We start from the raw sequence: 20,163 nt of genomic DNA, 5'->3' as shown, positions 1-20,163 counted from the left end.
TTAGTGCCCATCATTCTGTAGTCTTGGTAAAGCAGGGTTACTAGCGAGTTTGTGAGGGTGAAAATATAATTTAATTCCAGGGGGTAAATGTATCAAGCTGAGAGTTTTACGGCAGGCTTGAAAAACCAATGAGATTCTAGCTATTATTTATTTAGTACATTCTACAAAATGATAGCTAGAATCTGATTGGTTGCTATAGGCAACATCTCCACTTTCCAAACCCGCCGGAAAACTCTCAGCTTGATACATTTACCCCCAGATCTACTAATAAAAACCTAACACATGTTTTATTTGATCAACTGAACAATCCGATTTAAGGATCCCAACAATTTCCTAATCTTGATTTAGCAGAGTATAAACTAACGATGATATGGATGCATCCACTGTATGCTGTTAGGTATGATACATGAACATACTCAGCTCCTATATTTATGCTGCTGTGCATAATAGACCATGCAGACAGGTTCACTTTACGGTGCAGATTTATCAGTCATTTTGTGGGCTAAACCAATATTCATTAGAATGAGGCCTATTAATTTGCTAGGAAGTGGTGATGTCACTGTAAGGTCGCTAGCTCCGAGTGAATTGATATGCATGTAATATTAATACAGCCAACAAGATATTTGCGTCTACTATGGCTCATTCATGAACATGCAAAATTGCAATATAAATGGTGTGTTGTGATGTTTTGCCCCTAATTTTGTACAAAAGGGTCCAATTTCATGGGTGAGCGAACAGATTCGAAGCCAAAGATGTTGGCGAAAAAGCCACAAGTTGGCTCCCTCCAATGGGAGGAGGTGAGCAGACCACCGGCCTTCCCCGCTTAGTGTAGATTAGGTAACATTGTGCACATACCTTGCACCCACATATCATCATCACCATTTATTTATATAGCGCCACTGATTCCGCAGCGCTGTACAGAGAACTCACTCACATCAGTCCCTCCCCCATTGGAGCTTACAGTCTATATTCCCTAACGTACAGAGAGAGAGAGAGAGAGACAGACAGACAGACTAGGGTCAATTTTTGATAGCAGCCAATTAACCTACTAGTATGTTTTTGGAGTGTGGGAGGAAACCGGAGCACCCGGAGGAAACCCACGCAAACACGGGGAGAACATACAAGCTCCACACAGATAAGTCCATGGTCAGGAATTGAACTCATGACCCCAGTGCTGTGAGGCACAAGTGCTAACCACTTAGCAACTGTGCTGCCCAGAACGAGATTCTGTTATTATTTGAGATGAGAGTGGAGAAGGCACATTTAGGGGGCGACCAGTTTGGCAGGTGGGCACACCTCTGAAGTGTCACAGATTGAGCCTTGTCCTATATTTTAAAAATTCAATGTATTTGAAGAAAGACATTTCTAGGCTATTTCAAGCAGTGGAAAAAAAAAACTTTAAACCCCCAAAAATGTAATAAAAACAGTGTAGATGTCCCCTCATGATTAACTTAATAAGTTTAAACTAAACTTGGGCAATAACAAAAATATCCCCACAATAACTACATTAAGAAATTATGTCGCAATTAGGATATATTGCCATACATTACACAAACATTAGACTTACATTCTCTTTTCCAGCAGTTTCCTCCACTGTGATTCTCTATTACCTCCACCGAAAAAAAAAAAAAAATTGCTGAACAAAAAAAAACATATAGCTATAGCGCGGCCATGTTTTTTTTTATTACAGCAGTACTATTACTATAAGAACATTATATTGCCCATCCTTAGTCTAAACTAAACAGTATTTCTGGAGAAAACGATAAAAGCTGAAGATAATTATAGGAGTGCTCCTAAAGTGTTAGTGGTTTGGACTACTGGGTATGTATTTTCAGGGGGATGCACAAACCCTCTGATCGCTTATCCAAGGGCAGTTCCAATAACCCGGAAGTGGCTGTGAACCTTGAAATGTTTTTTTCTAACAAATAGATGCACTTGTACACAGGGCCTGATTATCCAATAGGCTGACTAGGCTACAGCCTAGGGCACACAAACAATTTTGGGGTGCAAAGTTGTGACAGGGAGAGGTATAAACTCAAATTAATTTTAAAATATAAGAAAATAGTTGATCTCCAAAGTACAAAGAAAATGGTAGTAAGATGTTAATCTTGACGGATTCCCATGGTAAAGGCTTAAGACAATGAGTCATCCTTGGGCGGACACTTAAGGATAAGCGAGTAGGAGCAACAAACATGGCGAGAGGCGCAGGCGTGACAGCCCCCTCCCACCTACACATCTTCAGAAGCGCTAGTTCATGCCTCCATTCTGCTATACAGACCTGAGTGACAAAGACTGCAGAGACCCTTTTAAAGAGCCAAGTGGACCTGAGTTACAGTCACAGGAACATAATCATTGGGGGGTGAAGGAAGACGGATTTTAAATTAACAATGGGTTTGTTTTTACCTACCATGTTTTAGCCTGGCGAGGGGGTGCTGCCAGCGTATTAGTTTCCACAAAGAAGCAGGTTCACGTTTCTTGCAGTTCGTAAATTGACATTATTGTATGTGTCACATACACTTTAACCTGTCTCAGTCTACCTCGGCTATAGACATCACAGATAATTGCACTGCAGCATAGTGACCAAGCCATTCAAAATGAGAAAAAAAAAACCTAACGGGGTACTGGATGTAGGCCCACAACATCGTAACATTTATTCCAACCTGTAAACATTGTTTTTCTTAGCTAAATACTATGCACAAAAAAAACCAGATCAAAACTGTGCCCTCTTTAAACAAACATTGACAAATAAATGTAGACTGTACAATTTATACAGTTGTCCCCTGATCCCACAGCCACACTTCAAAAACAAAGTCAATAAAGATACCAATTTAATCTTGGTAGGTATTAGCTCACATTGATGAGAGAAGTAGGTACGAATGTATTCTCTACCTGCTGCCAAACCAGTCATCTTATTATATAAAAGCAACTGCCAATTGTGGGCGTTGTGAGACATTTATGTGTATTAACACATATCAATAGCAGTACAGTGCTGTGCCATGGGAAGGGATGCAAATATATGACAAAATACAAGAGAGTGATCCCATTAAGAAAATGAGGTCATAATGTACAACTGATACTCTGGAGGCTCTCAAGAAGGACCGGCTGAGCAGACTTAGTATAGTTCACTGCTAGAGGATATATCTAACCATTGCATTAATAGTTTGGCATAATAGACAAACAGAAATTCTGTTATGCTAGAAGTACCAATTCCATCTGCTCATATACAGCCCTTCGGAGATTTTTACTGAGAATATTAAAATAATATCAAGGTAGGTCTCTCAGACTACACTGTTTGAGAATGTCATACGAAGTTCAGACCACATAAATAATCCTCAAATAGACTAAACACCCTGACGTGCTCTCGGTGCGAGTGGAGAATGAAGGAATAGCACTGCATTCTGTGTCATATATGATTTGATTAAAGGGCTGAATCAATCTTTGGGTCTCTATCACGGACATATATGCACCCACATTGATAGAAAGCATAGGGTATGTGTGCTGACATCATGCATGATTCATTCAATAAGAGTCTTGCCAATAAAGGCTGTCTTCTAATCCTAGTATAAAACATACCCAATGTGAATTAAGCTCCTGCTCACAGGCAGAGCTGGGAGAACGTCTCAGTAGAGTGAGTAAGACGCAAATGGCTGGAAATTCATTCACTGCTAGGCCCAGATCAGTAAAACCAGGTTGCAAACCAATAAACCTACAAGCAAACAGCTAAGATTTCCGGCTATGCATGGCAAGGACAGTTTATTCCTTGAATTCACGTTTACCATAAATAGATCAATCCAATAGTTCACATGCAAGAACAATTGTGATATAACATGATGGTTAAACAAATAAGCACAGTATACTGTCTATATAGTGTATTATAGAGAATTATTACTCCAATGGCAACTCCAGAATAAGCATGACATTGAAATGCGCTACTGTCACAGAAAGGGTTAAGGCTGCGACTTTACACATAAAACCATCTATTCACATCCTAGAGGCAGATTGGTAAATGATCGCAGGAAATAATCCTTTGCAATCAATGCTGAGATTTTAGATAGGAACAGACCTTTTGGGGGGGGAAAGAGGTCATCAACCAAAACACAACCCAGCCCCCTTTAACCCCCTCATTCCACAGAATCACCAGATTAATTGGGCAGAATGTGACATTTTGCAATATGCTTAATAATAAGATTAGGACAGATCTCTGTGCCACAAATGAATGCAGCCATGGGAATGAGGCTGATTAGATCTATCTCCACCTGGATGGGTGGGATCCTTTGGCACAGGGGTGTCATTTTACATTTGGACATACAGGGGGGACCCCCATATTTAAGGAGCCCTCTAGGACACAGGGCTGTGGGTGTCCTCTAGGACTGAGGGGATGGGTTGACCTCATTAATGCACAATGTGAAATGAATGGAGGGGGTGCAGAGATGAATAGAGGAAGGGGGGCTTTGCATGCTACATACAAGGGGGGGGGGGGCATTCACGGGCAGATACTGGGGTGGGTTGATGGGGGGGGGGGGGGCATGACATGGTGCAGGGAGAAGACACCCTACCTTCCATCATGGTGGCACAATCTCATTCCTCAATCTCCCAGGAAGCAGGGTGCAGCTGTGCTCCAGAGGTGGGGTAGGGAGGAGGGTGGTTACCGGTGTCCCGGGGATGCTGGGGGCCGAGGTGTATCCGGGGGCCCGGAGATCACACAGGAGGATGCTGAGGGAGAATCAGAGCGCTGCCAGGAGCCGGCCAATCCCCGCCCTCCTCCGTGTCACGTGGTGCAGTCTCCTCACACAATACACACACGGCGGTGACACACGGAGCCCGGCCAGTGACGCAGTTCCCGCCCCCTGACCGTGGTTCTGTCACACTGTCCCCAGCCGGGGTCCCTATCACTGTCCGGTATATAACCGTGATGTGATAACCCCTTATGTTATAGTGTTATACCGTCCCCAGCCGGGGTCCCTATCACTGTACCGTATATAACCGTGATGTGGTAATAACCCCTCATGTTATAGTGTCACACTGTCCCCAGCCGGGGTCCCTATCACTGTCCGGTATATAACCGTGATGTGATAACCCCTCATGTTATAGCGTTATACTGTCCCCAGCCGGGGTCCCTATCACTGTACCGTATATAACCGTGATGTGATAACCCCTCATGTTATAGTGTCACACTGTCCCCAGCCGGGGTCCCTATCACTGTACCGTATATAACCCCTCATGTTATAGTGTCACACTGTCCCCAGCCGGGGTCCCTATCACTGTACCGTATATAACCCCTCATGTTATAGTGTTATACTGTCCCCAGCCGGGGTCCTTATCACTGTCCGGTATATAACCGTGATGTGGTAATAACCCCTCATGCTGGAATACAGGGTTATACTGTCCCAGCTCCATATAATATAACCATAATGTGATAATAACCCCGCATGCTGGAATACAGTGTTATACTGTCCCTAACTGGGGTTCCTATCCCAGACCCATATAATATAACAACCATAATGTGATAATAACCCCTCATGCTAAAATACAGGGTCACACTGCTTGTCACAGCATCATTTAGTCTGAACTTCAGTCATTGTTATACACCTATATATACACTATACCTGCCAGATAAATCATAATACCACAACATATTCTAGCAATATAAATATGCAGTGTGTGTATGTGTGTGTGTGTATATATATATACATATATATATATATATATATATATACATACATACACAAACACTGCATATTTATAATATATTAATATGCAGTTTGTATATATTATGTATATATATATACATATATACATATATATATATATATATACATAGTGTGTTAAATATATACATATGTATATAAATATTATATATAATTCCTCACAAGATTTAATTGTAAAAAAATTCAGCTTTATAATACTATCAACCATCAATATGACATTATTGCAACATTTTATATATATATATATATATATATATATATATATATATATATATATATATATTATACATAAAATATATATTGTACACACATATATATATATATATATATATATATATATATATTTTTTATCATCAGCTATTTATATGGCGCCACTAATTCCGCAGAGCTGTACAGCGAGCTCACATCAGTCCTTGCACCATTGGAGCTTAAAGTCTAAATTCCCTAACACACACACAGAGACCGAGAAATACTAAGGTCAATTTAATAGCAGACAATTAACCTACTAGTGTGTTTTTGGAGTGTGGGAGGAAACCCACGCAAACACGGGGAGAACATACAAACTCCACACAGATAAGGCCATGGTCAGGAATCAAACTCATGACCCCAATATTATATATATATATATATATATATATATATATATATATATATATATATATATATATTTATATATATATATAGGCAAGACTGTATGCACTTAATTTATACAAGAAAAATATTTCACAAAAAGTGTTTGTATTGCTTAAATACATGTTTGTTATCCTTTATATAGTGCAAACATATATTTCATGGTGCTGAACTGTTCCCTGACCCAAGGGAGCTTACAATCTGATTTCCCTATCACAGACACCCCAGGGTCAAATTAGTCAGAGGCCAATTAAACTACCAGTATGTTATTGACTGGGAAAACAACATAGAAGTTGGAGGAAGCTCGCATAAACTCAGACGGACTTACAAACTCCATAATGCCTTGCTCAGAACTGAAGCCATGCCTACAGCATTAGTATAAATTGATTTCTGATATGTAGAGTGTATAATGGGGCCATTCATGATCACTAATAGCACAGTTGTCAACATTATACACTCGTTTCCAAGGACATTGGTGCAGGTGAATGTAAGCCCATCATTGGACTGCTAAGGAGAGAATCGAGTAACACAATCCCCACATGGTATGTTTTTTGAACATGATTATAATGTAATTTATTTGTATTTTCAATGCCCCTGCGTAACAAATATTAAGTTATAAAGTTAAGCGAATAACAATGGAGTGAGAATTGTACCTTGTGTATTAAATAACTAAAATTGTAGGTGCATACGGTCAATATTGCAAAACAGAGACATTTCCATGAAGAAAGCTTTAAATCCTGGCATATTGGGGAAATTTGGCTGCTCTGCTGTTGTAAGTGCTACTTCATTTACATATGTGCTGTGTTCATCAGCAGATCAGGAGGTAATGAAGCACTGGTGTGCACATAAGATAAATGTGAAGTGCAACACAATGGCGGTTAAAGTACTGCTTTTTCTGTTTCCATGCAACTTTTGTGGTTTTGGGTACCTGAATGTCCCCTTATGTGCTGTCATTTAATGCAGTTTTTCCCAACCCTAGTTCTCAAGTAACCGTAGCAGCGCAGGATTTCCAGGTGACCAGTGATATAATTATACCACCTGTGGATCTTTCAAAATGTGTCAGTCAATAATAACTACACCTGTGCTCCAGCAAAAAGATATGGAAAACATGCACTGTTAGGGGTACTTGAGGACTAGGTTTGGGAAACACTGATTTAATGCAATGGATGGCTTTGCCTGCAGCATAGTTGTGTTTGCAAATGTCTAACTGAATAGAGTAAGGGTTAATAAGAGGAAGGGTTAATGTCTCTGCTTTTGCTGAGAAACTTCGCTCTATACTGGTTTCTTATTATATACTTTTGCAGACCTCTTTAGAAGCTTGCAATCATTTTTTAAACAGTATTTGCAGGCATAATGTTTAAAAAAAGTATGGTATTTAAAAGCCTTTGTGCCACTTTTCTTATACTCTACACAATTGTCAGCGCTCTGCGGGCTGTACTGAAGGTACCGTATGGGTTTAAAATACAATAATACCACACCTGCTTGCATGACCCATTTATGTTGTGTAGTAATGGTCTATCTAAGCTTCTCCCCACTGATTTTTCCAAGTGTTGCAATAACCTGAGCTGAACTGGTTTATGGCAAAGGTATTTTGCAGTGTTTGTTAATTAATTCATCCAAGGTTATTGCAAATATAAAATTTGTGGAGACAAAAATGGAGCGCAGGAATATTTTAGACTTTAGTAATGTTGGCAGACTTTTTTTTATTTTATTTTTACCTAATATTTGTAAAATGGACCTGTCAGTTATACACAGTGAAGATATCCATCTTGTGGGCTGAACCAGTATGCAGACTGTTGATTTGCTAGGAACCAGTGACCTGACATAGGCATCACCAAACTAATGACAAGGCCTGATTTGTAATCTTGATTTACTGGGTAATAGTGAATTGATGGGATGGAAGCAGGCAAATATGGTGTAGAGGAAAGGATGGTTTTCAGTGTAGAAATTGCCAGGGTAAATTTCATGTTGTTTACAGATGCTGATTATTTTCCAGTATCAGACAAAGACAGCTTTTAATGTCTCTGGAAACTTCCCTGTTTTTCACCACTGACTAATTTTGCAGAACAATTGCTCTTATACTGTATAATGGATGCACTGTCTATTTCATATTTTCTGGACTTTACAAGTTTGTACTTTGTGAAGAGGAATATCTGTAGAACAGAATGTTATAGGCAAGTACAGTAAATCAACACAAAGGTCCACAGCACATGTCGTTCTCGGATGGACTTTTCCCATGGAAATTATTTTAAAATGTTGACAACTATGGTTGTAATCACACACAATTGCATGTTGGTTGTACAAGTCTCATGGTCACACCTCACAACTATACCTTTATAAGCGGGACTGTCCTGCCATCCCCAAAGTCAGTACCTTTGTCTGGACCACCACGAATATCGTGGGCAGCACAGTGGCCTAGTGGTTAGCACTTCTGCCTCGCAGCACTGGGGTCATGAGTTCAATTCCCGGCCATGGCCTTATCTGTGTGGAGTTTGTATGTTCTCCCTGTGTTTGCGTGGGTTTCCTCCCACACTCCAAAAGCATACTAGTAGGTGAATTGACTGCTATCAAAATTGACCCTAGTCTGTCTGTCACCCTCTCTGTCTGTCTATGTCTGTGTGTGAGTGTGTGTCTATATTAGGGAATTTATACTGTAAGCTCCAATGGGGCAGGGACTGATGTGAGTGAGTTCTCTGTACAGCGCTGCGGAATTAGTGGCGCTATATAAATAAATAAATGATGATGGTGAAGTATGTCCCGTTCACAACTGCCACCCAGCTCCTTTGTCTAGCTACTCTGATTGATTGATGCAAACTTTTGCTTCTTCTCTTTTGCTCTTCTGCAAATGCCGTCATTTTGCTCCTTAAACCCATAATCTGTGGTGGAAATCTAGGTGCATCCTCAAATCAAGGCACCACCAAAGAGGATTTTGCTCTGCTTCTTGGCCGTTTTGTGCCTTGTAAACCCACTATTCAAGCCTTAAAATGCTGCCCTCCAAGCCTTCACATGCTGCCTTTTTTTCAATGATTTCTCCTGTTTATGTGGCTATAATATGTCTAACTTGGGAAATATATAGGCATCAGAAATGGCAGTGAAGCCATATTTTTATACTGATAAGTATTGATTTCCGCTAAAGAGCAAACATCTCATATTGAGATGTCTGTGACCTCCAGTTACCTCAAGTTCATACTTGATCTAATTGTTGAAAGTGTAAGTGATTGTTGAAAGTGATTGAAAAATGATCAAACGTGATAGTAAATCGTTTAGTTTCTAGTTAGGTAATTACCACAAACAGCTTTCATGGATATAAACTACTTTAAACAGACAACTATCAGAAGTTGGAGGCTGTTTTCTTGTTGGATATGAAGGTCCTGATTAAGGCTGAGTACACCCTACAGGAAAATTCTAATGATGCAATATTTTTAGCAATTTTACCAGCGACTAAAAAAAAAAAAAAAGTCCCGATCAGCAGCCGAATCCTGTGTACGCACTATTATTGAAGTCTTGCACAATTTACCTTCAGATCTGTGCTCTTCATCTGTCATTACCATCGGCTGAAAAGATCGTGACTCTGCACACTGCATAGAGATCTATGGAGACTGCGGTCGTGAGTGCGTACACACTGCAGAATTTTAGCTATATCATTCCATCGTTGAATGAGATTTTTAGTTCAGTTTAAAATCTCGCTCAATGATACAATAAGCTTTGGAATGATAATTATTCATAGTTGAAGGATACACAATACTGTGATATAAGGCCAACTGGTCGTTTATTGTCTGATTGGCACGATAATCGGCTGAAAATACTGTAGTGTCTACCCAGTAGTATAAATATTTCACAGTTAAACTGAATCTTCTTTCAATTGAACGTTCCAAAACCCAGCAGGTGTGAGAGAAACCTTTTATAGATCAGAAGAATGCAGCTAAACTTATCTTCATATACAAAAAGCCTACAAGTACGATGTAAACAAGTGTCTTGGAGCAAAATTGTGTCTTGCATTTGTGGTTATCTACACTTGGAAAGCACAAATAGGGCTGAATCTTTCACCTGTATTTATCTTGTGCTGAATGGGACTGCACACAAAGGGCGGACGCAAAAATTAGTCAGGTCTGGTTATGTACCAAATAATCTGAACGAGTGGTCCAGATTTTTCCAAAGGAGTCCTGATTTTCAGTGACAGAAGGGACATGGTTTTGCATGAATTGTGCGGAGTTTGAACTGATTGGAGTGAAATAAATTTTCAGTATGTAATGTTAGGTATAGCGCACCTAAAAAGGTTCTGTGACAAAGTATTTTCCCTTATTATTATTATCGTAGATTTGTAAGGCGACACAGTGCTCCACAGCGCCGTACAGTAGAGAAAACAGTGACATACAAGGTAGACAAAATAAATGCAGACATAAAAACAAAGGGTATGAAGGACCCTGCTCATTAGAGAGCTTACACTCTAAGTGGAAGACGGCACAGCTGAAACAAGAGGTGTAAATGTGTTTCAGAGAGGAAATTGGGATAGTTGTGAGGGTGCATCAGTGTGAAAAGTGTTATTGAGGATAAGGTCGCCTCTAAAAAAAAAAGAGATGGGGTTTTCAAAGAGCATCTAAAGATTTGAAGGCTGTGATAACTTTTTTCCCCTGTGATAACTTTTGAAAACTAATAAAAGCAGACCAAGAGGAAATGTCACCTAAACCTGCGTTGCAACTATTGTTGATGTCTGTAGATATCAACTATCTACAATGCCTGAAATTAGTTGGTGGTTCTATAATTCATATGCAAGAGGTCATTAACAAAGCATAAAATCCCCCTTCAAATCATATAATGATGCAAATAAATCTATTAAACAACAAACCTTTATTGATATATGAATAATATAAATGAAAAATATGTATTATTTGTAATACAATTTTATATTTTTGACAACTTAGTTTGGTGAGTATAGAAGAGAACAAAAAATGCCCACCCGATCATATGATTTTAAAATTTAGATGAAAGTAGAATAAATGTGTTACAAAATTATTAATTTGAAAAAATGTCTTAGAGCTCCCAGCATTGTCCCAGAGGTAGCGTGAGCAGTGTGAGCATGCTGCCACTATATTGGGGCATGCTAGGCTGATCTCAACACCCTTCCCAGCCCCCCCCCAAAAAAAATTTAATTGGCAGGAACACTAGTGGCAGATAAGTGGGTAAATACCACCAACTTTACGGGAGTTGGGACAAACAAGCCAACTGATGCAACAACAAGGACTATCCCCTCAATCGGGACTGTCCCATCTAAATCCGAAAAATTTCTATCTGCTAATTTAACAAACAAATGTCACAGCGGCAGTCATGCCAGGGGCAAACGCAGGATTTGCAGAGGGGGGTTTCCACACCACACCACGCAACCAACACGCATGCGGTGTGACTATAATTTTAGACAGTGCTTGGCTGCTCTGCAACTCTCCCTATCCCCATAATATACATGGGCAATGCTGCGTGCACTACTGTTAGGTGCATGCAGCTCCCTTTTTTTGAGCAGAGCCGTGTGAAGTGGGGGCAGGGTCCAGCCACCTCAATTATACAGTGTCCCAGGCTTGGAGGGGGTTTCCACGCACATAAGCCCCCCCCCCCCCCCCTCGGTTTGCCCTTGCATGCGGAGCTCCATGGTAATACTGGGTGACAGCGGTAAGAGGAGTCTTACCACTCAACAGGTCAGTCTGCTGTCAGTCTGTGCATGCCCTCTGGAACTAGAAACCCCAGTTAGATTCCCTAAAAAATAAATAAATAATTAAATTAATTTTATCTAAAACGAAAAATAAAAAAAGAGAAGAAAAAACGCGTTCTTTTAATAAAGCATTGGGTCTGTCCCGCAGCAATGACATCCATTACTGCCGCTCTCCTTGATAAATAGGCTTCCCCGGCAATACACAGTTCCGTCTCTGTTCAGGACATAAGCGTGAATTTAGAATTTAACTGGAAAAAAGGGTGTTGGTGACTTCTAGTTCTGCTACTGTTCATATTTCTCCAATGTTCCTTGTGAGAGCATGCTACAAGAGTTCTTTTATCAGTCATTTAGTCCAAGTCTGAGATGCAAGTTTCATACTTAACCTTGCTACAGACATTGGAAATAATTTAAAGGGCATTGCACTAGCCGTAACAGGGATCCCAATGTTTTGTGTCTATTTTCAGAAGCAAAAATGAAAAAATAATACATTATCTGTCTTTTTTTTTTTTTTCCAGTATCCATCCAGATTTAACCATTTACCTTGCTTTGGACTGCAATCCGGTCTTCAGAAGCATTTGAACTCTGACCTCCTAATGATAACTGATTCCAAGAGGAGTCAAAACCGATTGGGTGCAAATAAAGTCTGCCCCACTGTAAGTGACTGCAGTACAATCTAGCAGGCGTGGAGAAGTATACGCCAGAATCAGGTACCCTGGAAAGTGTTTTCTTTTGTTCTTGAAACTTTCTCTCCCCCTCTGCTTTTCTTGATGGCTTTTAGTTCCCCTTGGAGGTATTGACCATACAACAAGTTATTAATCTGTGTAGAAAGGGACTCCTTAATCATATGTTTGTTATGTTCATCTGCTGCATGTACAGTATACCACACAGCTGTTTAAATGACTGAATATGGGCCACAGCATCTTTTTTCTGTGCACCAATTTTTAGAAATGTCTCCATCCGTGTGTACTGGTGACTTAGAGATGGGCCACAATAGGATTATCATATTATACATTGAAAAGCACTAAGACATGGATAAATAATGCTTCCCTGCTGCTTTTCTCTTTTAGTTATGTAGCAATAATACTCTTGATTTTTTTTCCTGGAAACTTTAGTAGTTTTACAATATTCTTAAATAGGATTTTCACGGAAGCATAAAACAGAGTCTTTAGTGGTATTTAGTAGTACAGTAAATGTCTTGGAAAATGATAAGGAAATTTAATGGTACAGCTAATGTCTTGGAAGTACAAAAACACACAGGAAGAATAATCAAGGTGACACAGACTTTGTGTTTTGACTATGCAGAGTAATCAGGCAGAATATGCGATTGAGCAAGCGAATGTGTCTCACCCCAGCTGTTTTAAGGGGCCATAAAAGATGTACATCCACAGAGAGAAATAGAAACCTCTCCCAAAAGTGAGACGCCAGCTGTAATGTTTTAAGAGCAATAATGACTATGGCCAAATTGTTAATATAAGCAATTAAATAAGTAGGGACTGATATGCTCATTATATTGTACGGATTGACTGAACAAATATCGAAACAGGACCAAGAGTGAAGCCCCTCACATAAGTGGTAAAATGCTGCCCATAGGCCCATTTTATTTTTTTAGTAGAATCTTGATGGTTAACCCCACACTAGTAGAATCCAGACAATAGAACTCACGGTATTGTAGATACTCTATAAGGAAGCCTGATTATAGATTTTACACCATAGCAGAGTCCTGATCTTGACCTCTTGCTACTGTACTTGTAGAATCTTGATGAACGTTCTCAGCTTATAGTCTATAGCAGATTCTTGAGAGCAGACTTTATCTATTGTACAATATTGGCTGTAGATCATAGATCTTGTACTAATAGAGTACTATTGATATTAAACTATAGAACATTAAAATAAAGTACAGTCTTTATGCAGGGGCAAACGCAATATTTGTAGAGAGGGGTTTCCATGCTGCATCACCAGTGGGCGTGGCCAGCATGCTTCAGGGTGGCTATAATTTTAGGCAGTGCTTGGCTGCTCTCCAATTCTTCCTATCCCCATCATATACATGGCCAATGCTATCTGCACTACTGTTAGGGGCACACAGCTCTCCCTTTCCGTGCAGAGCCGTGTGAAGCGGGACATACCTCCCAACTGTCCCTACCGTCAGGACAAAGTCCTGACTGAGTGTGTCAGAACAGTTGACAGACTGTCCTGCTCTCTCCTACCTGTTCTTGTTGGGGAGAGATGGCTGTGAACAGTGCAGACAGAAACGATCTGCACACAAGCTGCAAAGTGGCTGGTCCCGGGGCAGGGTCCAGCCACCTCAAGCATACAGTACCCCAGGCTGGAAGGGGGGGGGGGGGTTTCCAGGCACTAGGGACCCCCTCGGTTTGCCTGTGTCATGGTTTAATGTAGATCGTTCTGTATAGTGGCATGTAGTGAAAAGGGAGGAATTACAGTTATAGGGATTAACTCCTAAAATAACTGGTGAATAAAGGAAAATCGTAAGGGACTGCATTGTAAATACTGTATATCAAATGAATTCATGTATATTTTGTGTTACTCTGCTTTGAAGTCATTTGCATTCCACACTAGGTTACAAAGCCCTGCTCTCACAGGGTTAATGACCAAACTCCATGTGTAAAACGTGAGGTTGGGAATACTGTCCTGTGTTTATTCTGTGGCCCTGCAGGGTACTAGCAGACCCAAGAGCTACAATATATCATTGTCACCTTTAAGGGGAACTGAACAACCTCAATGGAGTGAGCTATGTCCTGTATTGGAGTAGTTTTTGTCACCTAAAGAGATTTTAAGGAACAGTCCTAGCACGGGGTTCTTACACAAAGAGACATGGGCTCTGTGAGTACAGGATGGCTTGCTATATTTTTTATTTTTTTTAACTGAAATAAAGTTTATTGAATTTTCTAAGAAAATTGCAAAGGATACAAAAAAAAAAAGAAATAGGGAAAGGGTAGGACATAAAGGGGAAAGGGGTACATAGTGGGGACGAAACACAACAATATGTCGTAAAACACCAGCAATCTAGACATATATCACTTTGTAGTATTTAAATATAATTATAGTCAGTTGACAAGTAAAACTAAAGATTGGCACTCTAAACATAAGTCACTTTAACTTTACAATACGGAAACTAGTCCATTCCATCCTTGTACCTAGGCCCAAAAGCAAATATTTCTTAGATCAAGGCACGAGCCACTGAGTCGGAGATATCCAGCCTATGGGGGGACTGGGATGGGGCCCCACCTCCGTCTGTGAGGTAATTATGCCAGCTACGCCATTTCACTAATGGGGAAGTAGCTGCCGTGGAATACGGAACTCCTAGGGTCTCCATCTCAAAGCTGAAGTTCACTTTAGATATCACCTTTGCTTGCTATATTTTATGTAGGAAAATATAATTCCATTTCTCCTTCATCCACTCTGGGGGACACCGCTACCATGGGGTTGTATGAGGGTGCATGGAGATGGCACTTAAATAGTTAACAACTAAGTTTGCTGCTGACTCCTCCCCTCTGCAACCCCACAGACCTCAGTTTTGTTTAAGTGCCCAAGGAGTTGGGCTGTGGTTAGTACTGCTCGGCAGTACTGGCTGTTTAGTTTAGGTCTTATTATTTTTCTTGTTCTATTCTAGTAATGTTAGGTGGGGATAAGTGTTGATTAACATTTTTCCTCTTGGGTTTCTAATGGAACTATGTTCTGTTTTTATTTAAAAAAAATAAAAAGACCAACAGAAGAATCTTTAGGCTGCGGAGAGTGACAGCGCTATGCGGCTGCCACTGCACTGTCCCAACGGGTCCGGCGCTGCCACGGGCAGAGAGCGCTGTACTCGGTTGAGGATCCGCCATGTTGGAAGATGCCAAGTACCCCGCGGAGGGGGGGGGGGACTTGGATCTCATAGAGCCCTAATAAGGATTCAGAATGGGCATTGATACAGGAGCACAGCGCAGTGCAGCAGCCGGGGCTGATAGAGGCTTCCTCTGAGCGTTTGAACCATCAGACAGTGGAGAGTGAGTGAGAGAATCTCTGGCTGTCAGTGGTACGCTCCGAGGCGGGAGATACTCACACCTTCTCCTGTCAGAGAGTTCTACTACTGCTGGCTTCTCCTCACAATTCCTCCTTGTGTCAGATAAGTGCTCCATAGGGGATATATATTAAAAAAAGAAAAGAAAAAGAAAACACCAGTGCTGGGAGTGTAAAAGAGACTCCCCCCTCTGCTGATTGGTACACTCCAAAGGCGGGAAAATTCAGCTACAGTTACCTCAGAGAATCCTGACTGACATAATGGAGAATCATCTGCTGCTGCTTCACTGACAAATGCAGCTAAGTACCCCAGTTGTTTATGGAATAAGTCAGCAGAGTATATATATATATATATTAGGGATGAGCGCACTCAGATTTTTGAAATCCGAGCCCACCCGAACGTTGCGGATCCGAGTCGGATCCGAGACAGATCCGGGTATTGGCGCCAAATTCAAAAGTGAAACTGAGGCTCTGACTCATAATCCCGTTGTCGGATCTCGCGATACTCGGATCCTATAAATTTCCCGCTAGTCGCCGCCATCTTCACTCGGGCATTGATCAGGGTAGAGGGAGGGTGTGTTAGGTGGTCCTCTGTGCTGTTTAGTTCTGTGCTGTTTAGTTCTGTGCTGTTTAGTTCTGTGCTGTTTAGTTCTGTGCTGTTTAGTTCTGTGCTGTGCTGTGCTGTTTAGTGCTGTTTAGTGCTGTGCTGTGCTGTGCTGTGCTGTGCTGTGCTGTGCTGTGCTGTGTTCTGCAGTATCAGTCCAGTGGTGCTGTGTGCTGTGCTCTGTCCTTCTGAGGTCAGTGGTGCTGCTGGGTCCTGTGCTGTGTCCTGTTCAGTCCAGTGGTGCTGTGTCCTGTGCTCTGTGCTTCTAAGGGCATAGTTATTTCCCCAATATTCCCCTGTGTTTAAAAAAATAAAAAAAAGTTTTTTTAAAAAATACCAAAAACTACTTTAATATTTTTTAATTACCACAAAATTTTCACAACCAATCCTGCAGTATAAGCCCATTGGTACTGCAATATTACCAAGTTCACACATTCAGCAGTAAAAGTCCAGTGGTACTGCAATATTACAAAGTTTACACATTCTGCAGTATCAGTCCAGTGGTGCTGTGTCCTGTGCTCTGTCCTGCTGAGTTCCGTAGTGCTGCTGGATCCTGTGCCGTGTCCTGTTCAGTCCAGTGGTGCTGTGTCCTGTGCTCTGTGCTTCTAAGGGCATAGTTTTTTCCCCATTATTCCCAAGTTTTTAAAAAATAAAAAAAAAGTAAAAAATAATAAAAAATTTAAAAAAAAAAAAATATATAATAATTATAACCAAATTTGCAAAACCAATCCAGCATTATAAGTCCATTGGTACTGCAATATTACCAAGTTCACACATTCTGCAGTATCAGTCCAGTGGTGCTGTGTCCTGTGCTCTGTCCTGCTGAGTTCCGTAGTGCTGCTGGGTCCTGTGCCGTGTCCTGTTCAGTCCAGTGGTGCTGTGTCCTGTGCTCTGTGCTTCTAAGGGCATAGTTATTTCCCCACTATTCCCAAGTTTTTTAAAAATAAGAAAAAAGTAAAAAAAAATAAAAAATAAATAAATATATAATAATTATAACCAAATTTGCAAAACCAATCCAGCAGTATAAGTCCATTGGTACTGCAATATTACCAAGTTCACACATTCTGCAGTATCTTGTGCTACATATAATGGAGACCAAAAATTTGGAGGATAAAGTAGGGAAAGATCAAGACCCACTTCCTCCTAATGCTGAAGCTGCTGCCACTAGTCATGACATAGACGATGAAATGCCATCAACGTCGTCTTCCAAGCCCGATGCCCAATCTCGTAGTACCGGGCATGTAAAATCCAAAAAGCCCAAGTTAAGAAAAAGTAGCAAAAAGAGAAACTTAAAATCATCTGAGGAGAAACGTAAAGTTGCCAATATGCCATTTACGACACGGAGTGGCAAGGAACGGCTTAGGCCCTGGCCCGTGTTCATGACTAGTGGTTCAGCTTCACCCACGGATCTTAGCCCTCCTCCTCCTCCCCCCCCCTACAAAAAATTGAAGAGAGTTATGCTGTCAGCAACAAAACAGCAAACAACTCTGCCTTCTAAAGAGAAATTATCACAAATCCCCAAGGCGAGTCCAAGCGTGTTGGTGGTTGTCAAGCCTGACCTTCCCATCACTGTACGGGAAGAGGTGGCTCGGGAGGAGGCTATTGATGATGTAGCTGGCGCTGTGGAGGAACTTGATGATGAGGATGGTGATGTGGTTATTGTAAATGAGGCACCAGGGGGGGAAACAGCTGATGTCCATGGGATGAAAAAGCCCATCGTCATGCCTGGTCAGAAGACCAAAAAATGCACCTCTTCGGTCTGGAGTTATTTTTATCCAAATCCAGACAACCAATGTATGGCAATATGTAGCTTATGTAAAGCTCAAATAAGCAGGGGTAAGGATCTTGCCCACCTAGGAACATCCTCCCTTATACGTCACCTGAATAACCTTCATAGTTCAGTGGTTAGTTCAGGAACTGGGGCTAGGACCCTCATCGGTACAGGGACACCTAAATCCCGTGGTCCAGTTGGATACACACCAGCAACACCCTCCTCGTCAACTTCCTCCACAATCTCCATCAGATTCAGTCCTGCAGCCCAAGTCAGCAGCCAGACTGAGTCCTCCTCAATACGGGATTCATCCGAGGAATCCTGCAGCGGTACGCCTACTACTGCCACTGCTGCTGTTGCTGCTGTTAGTCGGTCATCTTCCCAGAGGGGAAGTCGTAAGACCGCTAAGTCTTTCACCAAACAATTGACCGTCCAACAGTCGTTTGCCATGACCACCAAATACGATAGTAGTCACCCTATTGCAAAGCGTATAACTGCGGCTGTAACTGCAATGTTGGTGTTAGACGTGCGCCCGGTGTCCGCCATCAGTGGAGTGGGATTTAGAGGGTTGATGGAGGTATTGTGTCCCCGGTACCAAATCCCCTCGAGATTCCACTTCACTAGGCAGGCGATACCAAAAATGTACAGAGAAGTACGATCAAGTGTCCTCAGTGCTCTTAAAAATGCGGTTGTACCCACTGTCCACTTAACCACGGACATGTGGACAAGTGGTTCTGGGCAAACGAAGGACTATATGACTGTGACAGCCCACTGGGTTGATGCATCCCCTTCCGCAGCAACAGCAACAGCTGCATCAGTAGCAGCATCTACAAAATGGCTGCTCATGCAAAGGCAGGCAACATTGTGCATTACAGGCTTTAATAAGAGGCACAACGCTGACAACATATTAGAGAAAATGAGGGAAATTATCTCCCAGTGGCTTACCCCACTTAGACTCTCATGGGGATTTGTGGTGTCAGACAATGCCAGTAACATTGTGCGGGCATTAAATATGGGCAATTTCCAGCACGTCCCATGTTTTGCCCACACCATTAATTTGGTGGTGCAGCATTACCTCAAGAGTGACAGGGGTGTGCAGGAGATGCTTGCGGTGGCCCGCAAAATTGCTGGACACTTTCGGCATTCAGCCAGTGCCTACCGCAGACTAGAGGCACATCAAAAAAGCTTGAACCTGCCCTGCCATCACCTCAAACAAGAGGTTGTGACGCGCTGGAACTCCACCCTCTATATGCTGCAGAGGATGGAGGAGCAGCAAAAGGCCATTCAGGCCTACACAGCCACCTACGACATAGGCAAAGGAGTGGGGATGCGCCTGAGTCAAGCGCAGTGGAGACTGATTTCCGTGTTGTGCAAGGTTCTGCAGCCTTTTGAACTTGCCACACGAGAAGTCAGTTCCGACACTGCCAGCTTGAGTCAGGTCATTCCCCTGATCAGGCTGTTGCAGAAGCAGCTGGAGAAAGTGAGGGAGGAGCTGGTAAGCCATTGCGATTACAGCAAGCATGTAGCTCTTGTGGATGTAGCCCTTCGTACGCTTTGCCAGGATCCGAGGGTGGTCACTCTTTTAAAGTCAGAGGAATACATTCTGGCCACCGTGCTCGATCCTCGGTTTAAAGCGTATGTTGTGTCTCTGTTTCCGGCGGACACAAGTCTACAGCGGTGCAAAGACCTGCTGGTCAGGAGATTGTCCTCTGAAGAGGACCGTGACATGCCA

At 41.7% G+C, this 20,163-nt stretch overlaps 1 protein-coding gene across 12 annotated transcripts in view; it reads right to left on the bottom strand.

Moving 5' to 3' along the window:
• Positions 1-4,786, bottom strand: part of SGIP1 (SH3GL interacting endocytic adaptor 1) — an 82,747-nt gene extending 77,961 nt beyond the window's left edge. For all 12 annotated transcript variants that reach the window (XM_075181841.1, XM_075181846.1, XM_075181847.1 and 9 more), the window contains exon 1: positions 4,557-4,786. In XM_075181841.1, coding sequence (XP_075037942.1) covers positions 4,557-4,566 — 10 coding nt within the window. In that variant the 5' untranslated portion in view covers positions 4,567-4,786. The remainder of the gene's footprint in view (positions 1-4,556) is intronic.
• Positions 4,787-20,163: the final 15,377 nt, after the last annotated feature.

This window comes from Mixophyes fleayi, chromosome 8 (genome assembly GCF_038048845.1).
Source record: "Mixophyes fleayi isolate aMixFle1 chromosome 8, aMixFle1.hap1, whole genome shotgun sequence".
Lineage (NCBI taxonomy): Eukaryota > Metazoa > Chordata > Amphibia > Anura > Limnodynastidae > Mixophyes > Mixophyes fleayi.
The sequence above is the reverse complement of the archived record's forward strand: the minus strand, read 5'-3'. Positions and strand labels throughout refer to the sequence as shown.